We start from the raw sequence: 13,450 nt of genomic DNA, 5'->3' as shown, positions 1-13,450 counted from the left end.
TACAGTATCGGATCACTTTTTAGCAATGCAATACCTTCTGTGAAAATTAATATTATCTAATATAAAAAACCTGAATGATTAAAGAAAGTAGTAACATTGACAAAAAATAAATAGATGTTAAGTCCTTAAACCAGGGGGAAGAGTGTAACTGTTCGTGATGAGTGTTCACTCTAACACTTGGAGAAGTATCATGCTAGGATGTATTTTCAGGAGGCCGAGTGTTGCAGATTCCCCGGGCTAAGGTAGAAGATGCTGGGAGGTACACATGCGTGGCTGTGAACGAGGCTGGGGAGGATTCCCTTCAGTATGACGTCCGTGTACTCTGTAAGTTTGCTTTCTTTTGTCGATTAAGCACTTTTCACTCTGAAATATTTTTCAGTGACTAATGTTTGCGAGATGTTTACCCTAGGCATGTTAGCAGCTATAAAGGTAACCAGAAACTGATGCTTCTTCCTATGACCTATTATTTTGTGTGCAAACTGAGAATGTGTTAGTCTATCAGTCAGGACTTCTAAGATCTCAAATAACAAAATGGGAAAGAGAGGGGAGGGAGGAAGGAGGGAGAGGAGGTGGAGAATGGACTACTGATTCACAAACTTAGAAAGTCCCAAAGCACAGTAATCTGCAATCAGTCATTTCTGACTTCACTGGCTCAAAAGAGGTCTAAGTTATCCAGATTTTAGCTTTCTATTTCTCTTTATTTCTTTTTTATCAGTGTTGTTACTGTTGTTCTCAGACAGGTGGTTCCCTTTGATAGCAAAGTAGATCTTAGCAGCTCTAGATTTACTTTTTCTAGGTTTCACATTGAATGAAAGCTTTCCTGTCTAATATTTATGTGAAGTCCTAGAACTGACTGTTCCTCAGCCCTGTGTGAATCACATACACAACTTGGAATCCACCATGGACACCAAGAGTGATGAGCTCTGATTCTTCTGCCTGCTCTTGAGCTGGAATCGTCTTATTCTGATATACGGCCATTAAGGGGAAGAAGTATTGTTCCTTAAGACAAGAGGTGTTATTAGGAGCAGGAGTATATTTGGCAGAGGCTAAAGTAGTGAAGTGCCCATGAGGATATTCTGGTTTGCTTTCTATTATTATGATTAAAAACCACTAACAAAAGCAGCACAGGAGCAAAGGGTTTATTCAGCTTACATATCCCTACTTATGGTCTATTGAGAGAAGCTAAGGCAGGAACCAGGAGGCAAAACCCTGCAAGAATGCAGCTTACTAGGTTGTTCCTTATGGCTTGCTCAGCCTGCTTATTTACACAACCCAGGACCACCTGCCTACAGGTAACACTCCCACAGTAAACTGAGTTTTTCAACATTAATCACCAATCAAGAAAAATGCTCTCTCAACCTTACCCACCGTCCAGTCTAACAAATTCTCAACTCCTCAGTTGTGGATACTCCTTCCCAGTTATGTCTCAGTTTGTGCCAGGTTCACAAAAACTAGTCACAGTCAAAATGAAAGATTTTTATTTAAAGATGTTGAAGTGGTATGAGGGATTAGACACTTGTCTCAGAGTATAACTGAGACTTTCATGTCAGGTGATTGAGTCAGTGATAACAATGTTAAGAAAAGTAGAGATCCTGGGAAAACAGTTGGGATAGGAAGGAAGGAAGGAAGGGAGGGAGGGAGGGAGGGAGGGAGGGAGGGAGGGAGGGAGGGAGGAAGGAACTAAGTCAGCTTTGTTTGTGGTGTGCTAAATCTTGCATGATTCTAGAATGCTCATGTAAAAGTGTTGACCAGACATTTAGGAAGAAGGAACTGTTACTAAGGACAAAGAACTAAACTAGACTATAGATCCCACAGCGGCCCACAGTGAAGTGATATTTAAAGACAAGATTTCCGACAGAATATCAGAGGGAAGGGTTTGTAGATAAGAGGAGGGTAACAATAAAAGAGGACAACCGAGGAATGAGGGAAACTCACTAGACAGTTATGCCCAGGCCCCAGCTGTTAGAAAACGTTGTCAACCAATGGGTTTTCAGTGCTGAATGTTAAAATGAGTTCAAGAAAATAAAAGGCCTTTGGCTTTGAATCTTTAAATCTGTTGTTGAAGTTCAACGGAACAATTTAGGACACTTCAACGCTACAGAACAAGGGTAATTTGTTGAGCATACGTTAGACATAAGGAAAGACAACAGACAAGAGGTGAAATGGAGTTGGCCGGGAAGAAAAAATTTAAGAGATTTGAACTTGCACATAGACCAAGGTCAGGAAAACTGAATGGAAAGAGGCCATTAAAGTTTCAAGAATGCGGGTAGCATAAGTGTCAAGGTCATATATCAAAATAATGGAACAAGGAACTTGGAGGGCAACAAGCCTTTGGGGGAGAAGGAGAGATATTGGAGTGGAAAAAAGGAAACATTACAAAAATGTATGTCAAATATATTTATTTAGCAATTGTGTTAAGTACGAATGTAAAACAAACAGGGATGGGCTTGCAATACCAGCTTGTGGTAAACAGAGAAAGTCAGCAATGCCTGTTATGGGGATCTGATGACTATAGTAGGAACATTTGACTCGGTGATTGCTTCCAGTCATCACCTTCAGAACTCTAAAGACAGAAATATTTGGATATATTTATACATACCTGATGGTGTGGACTGTCTGGAAGTTGAAGCAGATGTCATAGGTACACACTGTAGGGGCCTAGGAACAACAGAGCTCCAAGTACCAGCACCATAATGCATAGTGACCCGCAGTGAGGTGTGGACTGGGAGTGAACACCTGAAGAGAGACTGATGGGCTGAAGGTGGGAACACGAGTTTTCTATGCAAAGAGCAGCTGGAAAAGTCAAAAAAGAGGTAGAAGACAGAAAACATTAAACTGAAAATGGTATTTATTTGACAGATACCTATTGATTGCTCAGTGTGTGACATGTCTCTTGTGCTGGATGCTGAGGGTCCAGCATGGAAGACAGTGGCTATCAGTAGAATGGTGTGACTTTAAATGTGAATGTATGCAAAATAACACTGAAGTTCCGCCGTGTACTTTGCAGTACTGATTATTTTCTTTAGGGAATTTCAACTTAATTGTGAGAGAGCCAAATCCCATAAGGCTAGGTCTACATCAAACATGCACTGGTTGTTGAAAACTGGTGTGTTTTAAGAGAGTGCGACAAAAATTAATCAAGCTTGACAGTGATCAGTTACTTTGAAAATAAATATCTGGTTTTACAAATGTTGCCAACACCATCTCCTAATTTACTAAACCTTTCCAGATTCTATTCTGCAGACAATGTGTGACTTTTCATAAGTGAAATGAATATAAATTGTAGGGCGCTGTTTTAAATGTGTTGGGAATTATAGTGCAGAACGTCTCAGATTTCGATGTGCTTGAAATCTGGAGAGATTTTTCAGTCATCCACTCCTTGTCGCTCCTCAGAGATGGCCATGGAGGAGGTGTAGGTGAGGTGCACGGATGTGAGCCTAACTAAGTTCCCAGGTGATGCTGGTGTCTGTCCCACTGATGCTAATGCTGGGAGCTTGGAGTAGCCCAGATTATTCCCTTACAAAGACTAACTCTTAGCATCACAAATGTATCCAGCTTGTCCTCATGACAAAGTGGTGTAGCATGCCCTATTAATAAAGCCATTGTTCCCCATCAGAATCTTTTTGTTGCAACCATTTCTTAGTGCCGCCAGTTATCAAGGGAGCAAACGGTGATCTCCCAGAAGAGGTCACTGTGCTGGTGAACAAGAGTGCCAGGATGGAGTGTGCATCCAGTGGTAGCCCAGCACCGAGGAATTCCTGGCAGAAAGATGGGCAGCCCTTGTTGGAAGATGAGCATCATAAGTTCCTATCTGATGGCAGGATTCTTCAGGTAAAAGAAAAAATCTAATTTTACAGTGTTTTGGACATTGTGATAGTTGTCCTCTAGATTGGTAAAAATATTAGTTTGTGAACGTATTTATCTATAACTGTCAAGATTGACAGTGATCATTACCTATCAAGAGCACACAGAATTATTCTCTATACTGCTCCCACAATTAGAAATGACCACAGTGACATTTTTTGTGTAGATCTGCATACACACACTCCTAAGTTTAAGAACAAAGCTTTTTATTTAAAAGGAACTCTTTTTTGCAATCTCTCCATTCCATGTATACAATGATAACATTCTAAGTGGTCAAAGGTATCCTACAGGTTAGATCCATCCTGTGTTGGCACAGGCAGTAGGGAGTCATAATGTGAGCCACATAAATGTACTGTGCTTTTGTTTGTCAATTGATATGTCCATCTGTCCATTCAGATGTCCTAAAAGAAAGTTGTGGTGTGTAGAGATGTAGTAATCCTTTTGTTAGGATAGAGTGCAATTAAATTACTGGTGTACATAATAAAACTATTCCTTTGGTTCATAAATCCAAGCGTAAAAGCAATCTACTACAGGGCATGTGTCACAGAGTTCTTTTTTAAACTTGAAATTTAAAGCGTTATCTACACTTGAATATAACTATTTGATGACCATACAGCCTATACTAAAATGCCTAAATGTTTTTAGGTCTAGGATTGTAGATGCATAGATAGATAGAAGTCTCTTCATAATAAACATTCTTCTCTATATTATCTAACTACCAATACCTAAAACAAACTCTTCCAACACCTAATGACTCAGAACAATCAGAATTTATTTAGCTTTTTAGGCCACTGGTTCTATAGGTGATATTTCAGATCTCAGCTTGGCTTCTTCAAGTGTCAGAACTGTGGGTGGGATGCCTGCTGGGATTGTCATCTGGCTGGAATTGTAGAAGTCACTGCAGGCAGATTTCTGTCCCTCATGATCACACCCTCGGGTAGTTACGTCATGCTTCCCCGGGGGTTAGTGGCAAAATTTGCGATAAAGTGAGCAACAGTGCAGACACTCTTGATTAACTGAAGTGAACAGCATCATTGCCTTAATTTCTACAGACCAGAGGCATTCCTAAATCCAACTCTTGGGGTGGGGGGCTTCAAAGTTACTTTTCAGACAGGGAACTAGGAAATGATTTGGGCTAATTTGTAGTCAAACTCCAACAGATGTGTGGAAAAATCACCTTTTCTGGTTGTTTTATAAATAACTATGTGTGTGCTTGACTTTACTAATTGAAAGCAGCACCATGGAGGGTCTGCATTGAGTATTCATGTTTTTAATGCCCATTTATATCTGGCATTCTCTATAAAGAATGAATCTTGTTTGTTCTAAACGGTCAAGTATTGCACGTTCCTTTATTAACAATTTCAGTTGCCATCTCTTTATTTTCCCTTAGATTCTAAGTGCTCAAATAACAGATATTGGGAGGTACGTGTGTGTCGCTGAGAACATAGCTGGGAGTGCCAAAAAATACTTCCACCTCAACATTCACGGTAAGACCTCAGTGCCCCAGACATCTGTTCGGCTCCTCATGAGAAAGCAGGGAAACCGGGCTTCCGCGTTTGCAGCCTGGGTTCTGTTTTTAACTTGATCGGTGTGTGAAGCCTACATTCATTCAATCTCCTCTGCTTTTCCTCCTACGAAAGTCAGAAGTAATTGTAGAGTACAGATATTCTGAGCCCATTTTTGTAACATTTTCATCCTCAGGAGAAAGCAGTTAGGCCAGCGTGTGTGAAAGGCTACGTGTTCTTGTGAAGGCTGGGTTAGTGATGGGCCTTCTGCTCATAGGCGAGTCTACTGCTCCTGTCTTCAGTGCAGAGGTCCATTGACTGGACTCTTCTCGCATGCAGTGTGCTCTGTGAAGAAGAGAAGGCCACCTTGTAGAGTTAAATAATTCCTTTTAGAAAGCAAGCATACAAAAAAGTGTGTTAAATTTAAGCTTTCACACATAATAGAAACTCCATAAATATTGTTTTTACTAATGAAAAGTGTGAGGGGAAATAGATGCCAATCATATAATGGAAATTTTTATGAAGTACAGCTGTTTCCAAAGTATATAATTAGAGTGATGAAAATTATTATAAGATACACTTTGCATGAAATACTAGTTTATCTTGGGAATATCTAAAAATGATCATTTTTTAAATCGTTCCACAAAGCTTTCATTTGGGGCTGGAAGGAGGGCTTGGGGATGAAGAGCATGAACTGCCTTGTAGAGGGCCTGAGCTCAGTTCTCCGCACCTACATTGGGTGGCTCACAACTGCCAGGCATTGCAACACCAGCTGAATCTTATGCCTCTGACCCTTGTGGACACCCACACTCCTGTGGCCTTCCATGTGCAAATATATAGAATTAAAGTTTTTGAAAATTTTTCTTCAAAGGTTTTTATTTTATGAGAACTCAAGAACAATGGCAATAGGTTTCTGATCCTACTGCACGTACTGGCTTTGTGGGAGCCTAGGCAGTTTGGATGCTCACCTTACTAGACCTGGATGGATGTGGGGGTTCCTTGGACTTCCCACAGGGCAGGGAACCCTGATTACTCTTTGGGCTGACGAGGGAGGGGGACTTGATTGGGGGAGGGGGAGGGAATTGGGTGGCGGGGAAGAGACAGAAATCTTTAATAAATAAATAAATTTATATAAAAAAGTTTTTATTTGGCATGGTAGCATGTTCTTATGTGGTGTGATGTATACAGCATATGGTGATTGCTATTTGTGTAATAAATAAACAATTCTATCATTATATTCTACATACTTATAATATTAACACACTATAAATACTTTTAGGTATTTTAGTGAACAACTTTGAACTGGGCAAGCTCTTTTTTTTTTTTCAGTAGTAGGGACCAAATCAAGGGGTTTGAGCACACTAGGCAAGTGTTCTACTTCTGAGCTAGATCCCTGATCTTGTATTTTACCTAAACAGAAGTAAGTATAACTTTTCAGGAAGCATGGATTAAACAAATATGGTTGTTGTAAAAGTACATGTTCTAATCTATATAGTACAGCATAGGTTTTAAAAAATGTTTGGAGCTGGGGAGATGGCTCAGCCAGTAAGGTCCTTGCTCCACATGAGTTCAATCTCCAGCACCCACATAAACCTCTAGTTGTAGCAGTGTGTATCTGTAGTCCCAGCCAAGGGGAGGTGGAGACAGGGTGCTGCTGGGATTAGCTAGCTAGCTGTCTTGTTGAACTGGTGAGTTCAAGGTCACCGATAGGCAAGAAGAAGAAGGAAGAAGAAGAGGAGGAAAGGAAGAGGAGGGAGGGAAGGAGAGAGGTAGGGAGAGGGGGGATGGAGGGAAGGAAGGAAAGAAAGATCGCTTTACTTTCCCTCACATAAAGGTTAATTTTCATGGAACATCAATGCTCTATCTCCTTTATCCCACAGCCCCTCAAAATTTTTCTGTGTAAAAGTCCCAATCTTTAAATAGTTAAGTGGAAGCCTACTAACTGCTGGATTGGTACCAAGACTAAGTCAAGTGGTTTTTACCCATTATCTCTGGTAATTATATCAGTGACTTTCAGTCATTTGTTGGCTTTTGATTCCTCTGTCATAGATGGCAATGTAAGGACCACTAAGCTTAAGAAACGTGCTCCAAGTTATATCATTCACAAATGCATAGCCAGCGTTCTACACAGGCAGTTTGATTCAAGATCTTGAATAATTGGTTGCTCTATATTTGGGGATATTCTTTTATGTGTTATAAATGCTGAATTTCACATCTGCACTGCTACACCAAGGTCACTACCCATGGCTAGAGGAAACCTTGGCTATCCTGGAAGTCACTCTGTAGACTAGACTGGCCTGAAACTCACAGAGATCACCCTGCCTCTGCCTCCCAAGTGCTGGGACTAAAGGTGTGGGCCACCAGCACCCTGCTGAGACTCTTTCGATTAGAAAAACATCTGATAGACATGGGTTTAAAGATGTCATTAGAGATTCCAACAAAGATCACTAGATATTTATCAGAATCATATGCTTGTTACTTTTACAGACCACAAAGAGTTGGAATATGTGTTTCTGATACTGTCAAAGTTCACTTTTAATATTTATGCATGTACTTTCACAGTTCCTCCAGGTATCATTGGTCCTACCCATGAACATCTCTCTGTGGTAGTGAACCATTTTATCTCTTTGACCTGTGAGGTTTCTGGTTTTCCCCCGCCTGACCTCAGCTGGCTCAAGAATGAACAGCCCATCAAGCCAAATACAAATGTTCTTATCGTCCCTGGTAAGAAGCTTACTATTCCCATCATGTGAACCACACATGTCATTTTCTCCCATTTTAAAACAAAATATCATTTCATCCAAGTCTCTTTCCAAAGTCAAGTCTAACTCCCTTTGTTTGCTCACAGTACCCAATTAGAACCATTAGAGTGTAGACTTTGACCACTTTGGAGGAAATGTACAATAAATGTACAGGGATCTTTTTCAAAAATTATGAAATTAAGAATCAGAAAAGTGTGATCCTGAGTGTAAATGGTAACTAACTACTGTATTGATATGGAAGTCCCCTCTATATGCTGTAATACCATTGGTTAGTAAAGAAATATGCCTTGGCCTGTGATAGGGTAGAGTATAGCTAGGTAGGAAAAACTAAAGCGAATGCTAGGAGAAAGAAGGTGGAGTTGAGAGAGAAGCCATGTAGCCCCACCAGAGACAGATGCCAGAACTTTACCTGGTAAGCCACAGCCTCGTGGCGATACACAGATTAATAGAGATGGGTTAAATTAAGATGTTAGCCGATAAGAAGCTAGAGCTAATGGACCAAGCAGTGACTTAATTAATACAGTTTCTGTGTGGTTATTTCAGGGCTGGGCAGCCTCCTACAACACTGTATAAACTTATTAATTGTTTTCAGTCAGCCCTGGTCTTCTTGAGTATAGATGATAGGAAGTTAAATACATAGGTATAGGATACACATAGGATAGAGAGTGAGGACCAGTAAGATGGTTTTGAGTTTAAAGGCACTTGCTGCCAAGACTGACTACCTGATCCTTGGGACCTACATGGTAGGAAAAGAGAAACTGTTCCCACAAGCTGTCCTCTGACTACTGCATACTGTAGCCTACATCCTCCAGAAAGAATTTTATAAATGAAAAATAACATTTTAAAAACATAGACAGCAAACACCCTGTGCTTGAGTGGACAGATATAATTCAATTGTCCAGCACAGACACACACACACACAAATGTGCTAACAACACCTTTCAAAGCAACCTCTATCCCTGTCTTTACGTTGCATTTACCCCAGGTGGTCGAACTCTACAGATTATTCGGGCCAAGGTATCTGATGGTGGCGAGTACACCTGCATTGCTATCAACCAAGCCGGAGAAAGCAAGAAGAAAGTCTCCCTGACTGTTCACGGTGTGTTCCCACTCTCTTCGTAAAACAATTTCATTTCATCTCATATTTTCTACCTAAGCAACTCAATGAAAAAAAAAACATTTGAATATTCTGTTCTTGTTCCCCGCCACAGTGCCCCCAAGCATTAAGGATCATGGCAGTGAGTCTCTTTCTGTAGTTAACGTGAGAGAGGGGACCTCAGTGTCACTGGAATGCGAGTCAAATGCTGTCCCTCCTCCAGTCATCACCTGGTCCAAGAATGGGCGGACGATAACAGATTCTACTCACGTGGAGATCTTAACTGGTGGACAAACTCTGCACATCAAGAGAGCTGAGGTGCATCTTTGATCCTTGTCTGAGGGTTGTGCCTCCATGGTGGGGCTGTGGAAAAGATAACTGGCAGCAACCTACCCCCTTTACTACAGTGAACAGTGTTGTTCATGGGAAAATGCATGGTCAATACCATTGAACTTATTTTCATTTTTATTTACTTTTTTAATTAAATTTTTTATTTAATTTAATAAAAATTGCCACCTCCTCCCCTCCTCCCATTTCCCTCCCACTCCCTCTCCCTCTCCCTCTCCAGTCCAAAGAGCAGTCAGGGTTCCCAGCCCTGTGGGAAGTCCAAGGTCCTCCCTCCTCCATCCAGGTCTAGGAAGGCGAGCATCCAAACAGACTAGGCTCCCACAAGGCCAGTCCATGCAGTAAAATCAAAACCCAGTGCCATTGTCCTTGGCTTCTCAGTCAGCCCTCATTGTCAGCCACATTCAGAGAGTCTGGTTTGATCACATGCTCCATCAGTACCAGTCCAGCTGGCCTTGGTGAGCTCCCAATAGATCAGCCCCATTGTCTCAGTGGGTGGGTGCACCCCTCGAGGTCCTGACTTCCTTGCTCATGTTCTCCCTCCTTCTGCTCCTAATTTGGACCTTGGGAGCTCGGTCCAGTGCTCCAATGTGAGTCTCCGTCCCCATCTCCATCCATCACAGGATGAAGGTTCCTATGGTGATATGCAAAATATTCATAAGTGTGGCTTTAGGATAAAGCCAGTTCAGGCACCCTCTCTTCTGCTGCCTACGGAACTAGTTGGGGAAATCCCCTTGGTCACCTGGGAACCCCTCTAGGGCCAATACTCTAGCCAACCCTAAAATGGCTCCCTTGGTTAGGATAACTTCTTCCCTGCTCCCATATCCACCCTTCCTCCATCTCAATTATCCCATTACCCAAAGCCCTCCCCAATCCTCCCCTTCTCCCTTCTCTCTCGCCATCTCCCCTTCCCCCCATCTACCCCCACCCCCTCCTCATTTTTAAAAGAAACAAACAGGATTTCTGAAGACGACTAGAAGTGGGGCAGTTGAGCGTACAGATGACTGATGATTTATTTAATCTACTCGAAAACCTCGTGGTTGGTCATCTATCACCTAATGGAGCACATACAATAGTATCTTTTTCTTCTAGGTGTCTGACACAGGCCAGTATGTATGTAGAGCTATAAATGTAGCAGGACGAGATGATAAAAATTTCCACCTCAATGTATATGGTGAGCATTTGCCTCTAATACAACTCTCTTTCCCCTAGATATGCAAATGAAAGACTGTTTCTTGAATGAACTTAATGATGGTGGGCAATCTGCTTCTGTCTTTTTACAGTGCCTCCCACTATTGAAGGGCCTGAAAGAGATGTCATTGTGGAAACAGTCAGCAACCCAGTGACATTGACATGCGATGCCACTGGGATCCCCCCTCCTACCATAACATGGTTAAAGAACCACAAGCCTATAGGTAACACACTTGAACAGTTTTGTGGTTGCCTCGTTTTGCCCTTGATTTTCAGATTTTGTGCTCATGGCTGCAGTTAATTCAAGAAAAAAGTCTAATATTCTTAAATATAAATTTATCGAGTGGATTCCTTTGCTTTGTTGGGGTACTACACAATGAGGCCAGGGCCTTGTACATTCAAGACAAGGCCTCTGCCTCTGCAGTTTACCCCAGCATTTCCAAGAGTTTTGATTTTGAGGCAGGAGCTGGCTAAGTAGCCCAGGCTAGCTTGGAACTTTCAATACTCTTGACTCTGCCTCTCAGATATCTGGGATTATAGACCTGCACATCCCATTATAAAGGAATACTTTTTAAATTTTTCATGTTTCAAAAAAATTCTCATTAAAAATACAGAGGGAGAGAACTTTTAAGGAATGTATATTTGTTATATAAAGAGAGTGGCGTTAAATGTTATTTCTTTCTTTCTTTTTCCCTCTTTATTTCTACCTGTAGAGAATTCTGACCCCCTCGAGGTTCACATTTTGTCTGGGGGAACCAAACTGCAAATTGCCAGACCTCAGCGTGCCGACAGTGGAAACTACACTTGTGTTGCATCCAATATGGAGGGAAAAGCTCAGAAAAACTATATCCTGTTCCTTCAGGGTAAGTTAAATGCACTGCAGTCTGTCCTCCTTTCTTTGTCGTATTCCATCTAGACTACAAATGGTCTGTATTAAAAGAGACTATTGGTCATAGACTATGATATCTATATGTCACTGAAAATATTGACACCTTTTTGTACGCATTTACCAGTGGATTCTATTTTCATGGAGAAGCACATAAATTCAGGGAGGAAAACATAGCAGAATTTAGTCTATCTACCTAAATTTGCTTCATTTTTAATGAAAAACAGTTCATTACTCTGATATAATCTATGGAACTGTTATGTTCATACTAAGACTTTAATCTGTTCTTATTTTTATAGTATGTAAGATTTAATTCATGAGATTTGCTATTGTTTAATCACAGGTATAAGAATAATTAAATTTCAAATGATCATTAGTCTTGCACAGTTTTGTACTGAATGTAAGGAAAATTAATTCACCTGGTAAATATTTATTTATCCTTGTTTTAAATTGTGGCATAGTGTTGAGGAAAACATGTTGCTTTTTTTTTTAATCTTTTTTTTATTGGGAAAATGAGGAAAAAAAAAACAAGTTTCCACCTCCTCCCAGCCTCCCATTTCCCTCCCCCTCCTCCCACCCTTCTCCCCCTCCTCCCACCCTTCTCCCCCTCCTCCCACCCTTCTCCCCCTCCCCCCACTCCTTTCCCCCTCCCTCTCCAGTCCAAAGAGCAGTCAGGGTTCCCTGCCCTGTGGTAAGTCCTAGGTCCTCCCCCCTCCGTCCATATCTAGGAAGGTGAACATCCAAACTGGGTAGGCTCCCACAAAGCCAGCACATTACGTAGGATCAAAACCCCTTGCCATTGTCCTTGGTGTCTCATCAGCTCTCATTGTTCGCCATGTTCAGAGAGTTTTATCCCATGCTTACTGAGACAGTGGAGCTGATCTATTGGGAGCTCAACATGTTGCTTTTTGATTTTCAGTAAACCTCTTGGTGATGTATTTGATTCAAAATGACATAGAAGTCTCACTTCCTGATTTTATTACCATTGCTAAAAAATTTCTAATAAATTATACTCTTGATCTTAATATATCTGCTGTTGCTGTGTTAAAGATAACATCTTGAAAATATAGACAAAAAAAGTTTGATTAGTGATCTCTTTAATAACTTCTGGTGCTTTGAGACTTCAGAGACAGGAAGGGGAAAGTGGTACTCGGTGACGCAGTATCTTATTGGGGCTGGCAGGATGTCTAAGTCATTGCCTAAGTCAAAGACATTGGCCGTCAAGTCTGAGCATCTGAGTTAGAGCCTATGGACCCACACAGTGAAAAGAGAGATCCAACTCCCACAAGCTGTCCTCTGACTTCCACACATGCCCTGTGCCACACGTATCCACATACGTGTAAACACATACGGAAAGTAAACAAAATGTGATTTAAAACTAAAGAAAAAGAAATAAATTGCATGCTGTCTTATGCATATGCATCAATAATAAATCATATAAATCATAAAGTATGTGGTGTTATGATGTGACCAAACACTTCCTGAAATTTATTTTTAATATATTTAGATAATGTCTTAAAACTAAGGCTATTACAAAATAAAGCAGTTAATTAAGACAAGTCTCATTAGTGTATCTAGTGACAATTTCTTTAATACCCTAACTTCTGCCAAGTTTTTACAATTATCCCTGGTTAACTAAAATGACATTTAGAAGGACAACACAGTGCTGTGTTAGTAAACAGTTAATAATTAACTCTCCAACCAAAAAGATCCTGATACGTAGCCATGATGTGTCAATTTCCTGGTGTGTGTTTGCCTAGCTTGGCCTATTTTCAGCTGTCATAATGGTAGTGAATATGGG

General features: G+C 40.9%; 1 protein-coding gene across 2 annotated transcripts in view; it reads left to right on the top strand.

The window, feature by feature from the left end:
* The window catches only part of Hmcn1 (hemicentin 1), a 452,651-nt gene that overhangs the window by 340,674 nt on the left and 98,527 nt on the right, over positions 1–13,450 (top strand). For both annotated transcript variants that reach the window (XM_075988199.1, XM_075988198.1), the window contains 9 exons: positions 211–324; positions 3,644–3,831; positions 5,255–5,351; positions 7,932–8,093; positions 9,117–9,230; positions 9,343–9,545; positions 10,665–10,746; positions 10,856–10,987; positions 11,477–11,626. In XM_075988199.1, the coding sequence (XP_075844314.1) occupies positions 211–324; positions 3,644–3,831; positions 5,255–5,351; positions 7,932–8,093; positions 9,117–9,230; positions 9,343–9,545; positions 10,665–10,746; positions 10,856–10,987; positions 11,477–11,626 (1,242 nt within the window). The remainder of the gene's footprint in view (positions 1–210; positions 325–3,643; positions 3,832–5,254; positions 5,352–7,931; positions 8,094–9,116; positions 9,231–9,342; positions 9,546–10,664; positions 10,747–10,855; positions 10,988–11,476; positions 11,627–13,450) is intronic.

The sequence above is a fragment of the Microtus pennsylvanicus genome, chromosome 10 (genome assembly GCF_037038515.1).
Source record: "Microtus pennsylvanicus isolate mMicPen1 chromosome 10, mMicPen1.hap1, whole genome shotgun sequence".
Taxonomy (NCBI): domain Eukaryota; kingdom Metazoa; phylum Chordata; class Mammalia; order Rodentia; family Cricetidae; genus Microtus; species Microtus pennsylvanicus.
This window is presented reverse-complemented; position numbering and strand designations above follow the sequence as displayed.